Below are 6,630 nucleotides of genomic sequence, written 5' to 3' on the forward strand. Positions count from 1 at the left end.
CGAACATCCTTACCGATACTATGTAAGGACTCTAACGTTAACTCACCACACGGATTATAAAGGTTAACCACAGTAACAGCTTCACCACCCAGCCAGACCCTCCGGCGCTTTACTCACACTGACAACAACGTAATTTAGGTCATCTCGGACAAACACAGCCACACCTCCGCCTCTACCCTGCTCCTTATCATTCCTAACACACACATACCCTTGTATCCCAAAAACCCACCTAGGTTGTAACCAAGTCTCCTGCACGCACATAACGTGAGGCTTGTCCAACAAGGTAGAGACAAAATGCTTAAATTCCTGGCCATTAGCACGAAGACTACGCGCATTCCATTGCAAAAGACAACCACCGCCATTATGAGCCCCCGGAACCTGACGGCGCATCGGGAGCCCCCCCACTCCCACTGCCAGAATGGGGCAGGGCGCCCTCCCGCAGCGCATCCTCTATCTCCGTCCACTCGGGACCCCCAGCTCCAAAGTACTTCCCTGCAGCCTTAGCGATGTTCCTAGTCTTTTCGGATCTCTTCTTGGTTTGACCAGTACAGTTAATCACTTCCACCATAAAGAGGAAGAAATCTTTCCTCTTCACAACCAGTACATCCTCCGCACCCACAGGGCCTCTGCCCGTGGAAGGCACACTCACAGGGATCCCAGTGGGGACCTCCCCCTGGCCGTGGGCAACGCTGCCCCCTCCCCTGTCGCCTAGGTCACCAGCAGCACTGGCAGCCCGCACTGCATCCACCTTCACCTGACTACCAGACACCTTCTTGACCGCATCCGCGTAGGATATGCCTTGAGAGGCTCTAACTTTTTGCACCTCAGCAGCCCTCTTGCTGAACACGCATCCCCCGTAGGCAGAGCTATGCTCTCCCCCACAGTTACAGCACTTGAGTTTTGCTCCTTCGTCACACTTCCCATACTCGTGGTCTCCTGCACATTTACCACACCTCTGCTTCCCTCTACAGACCGCTGCAATATGCCCAAAGCGCTGGCACTTGAAGCAACGCAGGGGCGGCGGAACATATGGGCGTACGCCATAGCACATGTACCCAACGCACACCACACGAGGCAGGATCCCACCTTCAAATCTAATCATTATCGACAGGCTGTCACACCTTACCCCATCCCCGGGTCACCTTCAACCGCCTAGCATCCACCACCTTAGCTCCAGTCAAATTCTCCTTTATGTCATCCACAGATGTCGTCGTAGGAACGCCTACGATAACTCCCCTGACCGTGCCTCTTACAGCATCAGACACAATGTCCTTCCCCCCCAGACACTTAGCTTCAATCGCCTTCCTTTGCTGAGCCACGTCCTTGCACACGACCAGCAGCGAGCCATCCCTAAGGACACTCGCATGCTTGACCACTCCCACAGCTACAGTCAGGCTCCTTGTCAACGCCATCGGATCCCACCCCTTAAAGGACGCATTATCCTGCGCGAGCTTTATGAACACCTTACACTCTGAACTCACATCCCCGATATCTGCAACCCCCCCGCCCTGCTCCTCACTGAGAGAGTCCTCCATAGACGAGCAAGAAGACGCCCTACGCTGCACAGGATCAGTGGCTCCAGGGGAGTCCTCCCCACTGTTCATATCGTCACCGACCAGGTCACGCCTCCTCTTCCTCTTCCCCGTCATACCGACTAATAACTAATAGTGACCGCTTTATTACGTCACTCTTTGATGATGTCATCAAGCAACAACACAACAGAAGAAGCCTGTTGTGTTGTCGCCAAAACATCAAAGAAGAAGACTTTAAAGAGTTTGTGCAGTTGTTCGTGTTTATTTTGTGTTTCTTTCATTTTTATTGGGTATCTCACGCAGTTTGTTTATTTCACTGTCTTTTTTTAACCGTGTCAGTCCAAAACAGTTCAACCAAAGCCAAAGAGCTAAAGGTTGAGTTCATATCAAAGGAAAGCACGTGTTTGAGGTGGAAAACGGCGCATTGTTGAGAAATAACCCGCTTTAAACAGAGATAATGGAGGATAAAGAAGAGGCTGGAGTTTGCGGTGAAAAGTGTTATATTTGTCTGTGTTCATTTGAAGAACAAACCGTGGGATCTCTCCTGGAAAACTGCAAACACGACTTTTGTCTCGAGTGCATCGTCCAGTGGTCCAAGGTAAATCTGCCTAAATCTACTCACACTTTATTTACGTCGGCTTTGGAATAAAGTCTAAAGAATAAAGTCTGCGGTAATGTAACACCAACCGCCATAAAACACCAAAGAAGAAGAAAACTTTGCACCGGGCAGTTCAAAATGTAACTGTTGCACACGGAAGGGATCGACACTTATTATATTGGGACTAAATTCACAAAAGAGTTGAATAAAAAGCGCTGCAGATACTTTTCCACGATAGCATGACACGACTTGACTTTAAACGATGCATCCGGGACGTGGAACTCGTGAAAAGGAAACGACAGATGGATACTTTGGGAGTCATCACGAATAAACAGATGGAAAAGGCTCGCAATGGACATTTGTGGTAAAAATACACAAAGAATAAGTTGAATAATCGTTCACTGGTCCATACGTAGGTTTCAAACACGCCATGAGCTGAGAAAAGACATTTGTGACCAAAATTGAGCCGTAACTCCGTGAAAATGACACAGAAAATGCGGTAAATTAGTGTGCTTGACGAGAACGCTCTTTAGTCCGTAAACGCGCTCCACCAGGATCCTCAAACGGGTCAAATTCTCAGCTTCATCCGGGTCAAATTCACCATAAATCATTTCATGGCGGGACTTTTACTTCCGAACGACGGATCAAATGAATCGAAAGAATGATCGCCGGACTAATCGATTTGGAAAATGATTGCCAGTTGCAGCCCTGATTATAATTGATGAAAAAATAATAAAACATTTCAAAGTTTATCAATCAAGCTAGACATATTTGAACGTTTGCCCATGAGACTTTTATTTATCGCACAATGGGGGAAATGCATTGTTTGGACGCACAGTTCAGGAGCGACACAAACGAGCAATTAAAGATCAAGATGAATAAAAAAAATAGACAAATATTTAAAAATGTAAGGCTTTGTTTCATTGTTTTCAGACGGCGAACACGTGTCCGGTCGACAGAAGCACTTTCACCTCCATCCACCAGAGGAAACGGCTCGGAGACGTCGTTCAGAAGAAGGTGTTCGCTTTTGCTGCACGTTTACACCGTTATTATTTTACTGGTGATATGATAGTGTGTGACTAAACACATATATTCCGTGTTCAGATCAGAGTTTCTCCACCGACGCGGCCGGACGAGCTGGAGGAGGCGAGTTTACCCGTGATCTGTGAGACCTGTGGCCGTAGCGACCGCACGAGCAGGATGCTGCTGTGCTCCCGTTGTGACTCCGGGTAAGGTCAGAGGTCGAATGTAAATGTATATAGACTTAAACCCTGTGGTGGGAAAAGATACCGTCAAGGTGGTTTTTACTTGTAACTAGCATTTTAGATCAGACCTTTGTCCAAAACTTAAGTTAAAACAAGATCTACCTGCGTTGCACCAATGAAATTTCCCCATGTGGGACAATAAAGGATTATCTTATCTTATCTTATCTTATCTTATCTTATCTTATCTCATATTAAACTACAGTGCTATGAGCCGGGTGGCCACCAGAGGGCGGTGTTGAAGCCTGGATTACTCCCTGAACGTGCTTAAAGTGCAGGACGACTCATTGAAATACAATGCAGTCAAGATAGATATATTATATTATACTATACTATTCAAGAATAGCTCATTTTTTAGGTTGATACTTTCACTTCCTGTTTGTAATCGATGACATCACACTAGGAAATTACCCAGCAAACACTGGGCCAAAACTCATCTGATTTCGCCATTTTATTTGACAAACAAAAATATATGAGAGTGACTTTATTTTGTTTAACTATTGTTTAAAGAGTCAAAAAAGTTGTTTCTTTGTGTAAATTCTGCATAAACGTTGACTGGATTGAGATAACTACAGATTTTTCTACGTTTTCTCCTCAAATACCTTTTCAATTGGAGTTAAACTATAATTTACAACAGGTATAGATACACCAAATGAAGTCATAATTAGAATATCATAAAAACACTAAGTTGTTTTAAATTGTAATCTGCACATTCTTCCAGCTGTGGCCAATCAGAGCAGGCGATGGTTTCAGTGTTGTCTACTTAAAAAAATTACCCTAAAAAGCTTCGCAATTACAGTCAGAGTATTTGTAATGAGTTATTTTCTACCCACGCTTCAAGCTACATTACCCAACGTTTATTACACGTAGATAACTCCTTTTTCCCATAATGTGTATAAAACCACACCGCCGCCGTCCACGCTGTAAAACCATTTATGTATTCAACACTTGTAAGTAAAATGTGGCTTTGTGAAAGTTTATGACACTTTTCTGACCGATAAAACGGTTCTAAAGTTGTGCCAATGCGACGTGAACATCAGCAGTGGGTCAAAGGTCAGAGTTTGAAGTGTCACGGTTTGAAAATCGAGCTTTTTACACCTTTTTTCCCGCAGGTTTCACATGAACTGCCTGACGCCGGCTGTGAGCGAACGACCAGAAGACCCCTGGGAGTGTCCAGAGTGTGATGTCACTCTGAACGAGCCGGGTAAACACAGTATTATGATGTCACTCTGAAGGAGCCGGGTAAACACAGTATTATGATGTCACTCTGAAGGAGCCGGGTAAACACAGTATTATGATGTCACTCTGAAGGAGCCGGGTAAACACAGTATTATGATGTCACTCTGAAGGAGCCGGGTAAACACAGTATTATGATGTCACTCTGAAGGAGCCGGTAAACACAGTATTATGATGTCACTCTGAAGGAGCCGGTAAACACAGTATTATGATGTCACTCTGAAGGAGCCGGGTAAACACAGTATTATGATGTCACTCTTTGTTTTCCTTCGCAGACAGTTTTGCTGCCGAGGACGACGTCAGCGACGGCGAGCTGGACGACATTTTGTCCGAAGCTGGCGAAATTTGCAGCCGACTCCGCCCCTCGACCTTGACCAGTGGCGTTTCGGGATGGGCGCGGCGCGGCGAGAGAGTCCGGACCAGGTCTAACCGAGATCCCGCCGCTCTACAGCCCGTGACGGTACGCCGCGCTTTATTTTACACGTTGTTTGAGCTCATAACGCTGCATTTTTTGCTAAATTTTATCTGTTTTTATGTTGTTTTCTTGCCTGTTGTTACACTAGAGGTGATGTAATGTTTGTAAAGTTTAAAATCTAAACTCCAATTGTACTACCTTCTGTTTTAAGTTACAATTAATGTTCATATTGATGGTATTGCGATTACATTTGCGATTTACGTTTTAATAAAAAAGATTCTGTTCATAGCTCACATTTTAAACAGTCCAGGAGAATTGACAAAAAGCCTTAAATAGGCCTTGAATGATCGTAAGAATCAAAAAAATAAGAATCATGATCATTTTAGAAGCAAAATTCAGTATTTTTGTTCAATATACAGCCCAAAAATAGACTAAACGTTAACGTTTTTAATCTGTCTGAAGTTAAATGTGACAGAAACATATAAAAGTTAAAGTTGGTAAAGCCGGTCACAACAGTCCCATGTCAGACCACGAGAATGACAGAAAGTTAAAGATGTCACTGTTGTTCGGTCTCAATAATCGTGAATAATCATTAAACCGTGATGTTTTTTCTCACAATAATCGTAACACTAACATTAGATATCGTGACGTCCCTTGGGAGTTGGGAGAAATAACTCATATATTTAACTTAGCCGTAACGCGGCGATGTGACTCGGTGCCAAGCTAAAAATGGGCCATATTATTTGGGCACAAGTCTTGTGCAGCTAGAGCAGTTTAAACCCACTCCGGCCGCCAATCATTTTAACGAGAAACGCCCTGCACCTTTCCACACTCCCATGTCAAACCGTCTCGTGTCCCTGTCCCGCTCCGATCTGAGCGAACAAAACTGACCTTGTCTATATATCTGAATGTATTAATGAACGCCTAATGCTGTAAATAGTTTAGAACATCTTTTAAAAGCGGTTCGGTTTTGTCTTTTTCCAGCGCGTGCCTAAATATTTGCTGCAAGCGTCGAGTTCCAGTGCGACGGCCGGCAATCGTCCCGGCGCCACCACAAGCGTCTCGCAGGGTGAGTCCATTAATTAATAACTGTTTAATTACTATTGCACGTCTGCTTCACGGCGACGGTGTCACTTATCAACCACATATTTGTGTTTTTGTTTCATAGACTGAGCAGTAAAAAGAGGAGAACATGACGCTGAAGTTTGGAGTCGCGTTTTGACCACCAGATGGCGCCATTTCTCTATTAAAGTTATGAGGTTTTTCAGTTCAAGCAAGAAATGATGAAACTGCTGCTGTTTCTATTGTCGGTTATTTTAGTTTGTTGCACCTTGTTTGAATGAAATTATTGTTCAGTTTGTATTTTAAAACATTTTTATTTTCTTGTCATTCAGTGTTTTTTATAAGATTTGATGCACCAGAGCTACATTCAGTGACTTTATTTTATCACAGCATTGATATTGTGCTTTTTATGTTGCGTTTGATGCTAAATTTGATCTGTTTTATGTTATTTTCTTGCCTATTTTTACATTAGAGGTGATGTCATGTTTGTAAAGTTTAAAGTTTAGGCCTTGAACTAATAAAAGA

The 6,630-nt window shown here is 43.9% G+C and overlaps 1 protein-coding gene across 1 annotated transcript; it reads left to right on the forward strand.

The window, feature by feature from the left end:
• The first annotated feature begins 1,974 nt into the window (after positions 1-1,974).
• Positions 1,975-6,392, forward strand: LOC140362391 (PHD and RING finger domain-containing protein 1-like). The gene is made up of 7 exons (XM_072448496.1): positions 1,975-2,130; positions 3,064-3,147; positions 3,235-3,359; positions 4,505-4,596; positions 4,904-5,088; positions 6,028-6,112; positions 6,212-6,392. Exons 1-7 carry the CDS (start codon positions 1,990-1,992, stop codon positions 6,214-6,216), a joined length of 717 nt encoding a protein of 238 aa, XP_072304597.1. The 5' UTR covers positions 1,975-1,989; the 3' UTR covers positions 6,217-6,392.
• Positions 6,393-6,630: the final 238 nt, after the last annotated feature.

The sequence above is a fragment of the Eucyclogobius newberryi genome, unplaced genomic scaffold (assembly GCF_026437365.1).
Source record: "Eucyclogobius newberryi isolate DKJ021-1_F unplaced genomic scaffold, fEucNew1.0.hap1 SCAF_17, whole genome shotgun sequence".
Classification (NCBI taxonomy): domain Eukaryota; kingdom Metazoa; phylum Chordata; class Actinopteri; order Gobiiformes; family Gobiidae; genus Eucyclogobius; species Eucyclogobius newberryi.

Bases quoted from the DNA above. Each gene is read 5' to 3' on its own strand.
- LOC140362391 (XM_072448496.1), top strand. From the start codon at position 1,990: ATGGAGGATAAAGAAGAGGCTGGAGTTTGCGGTGAAAAGTGTTATATT. The intron at 2,131-3,063 runs GTAAATCTGCCT...CATTGTTTTCAG, and splicing joins GCATCGTCCAGTGGTCCAAG to ACGGCGAACACGTGTCCGGT. The intron at 3,148-3,234 runs GTGTTCGCTTTT...TTCCGTGTTCAG, and splicing joins GAGACGTCGTTCAGAAGAAG to ATCAGAGTTTCTCCACCGAC.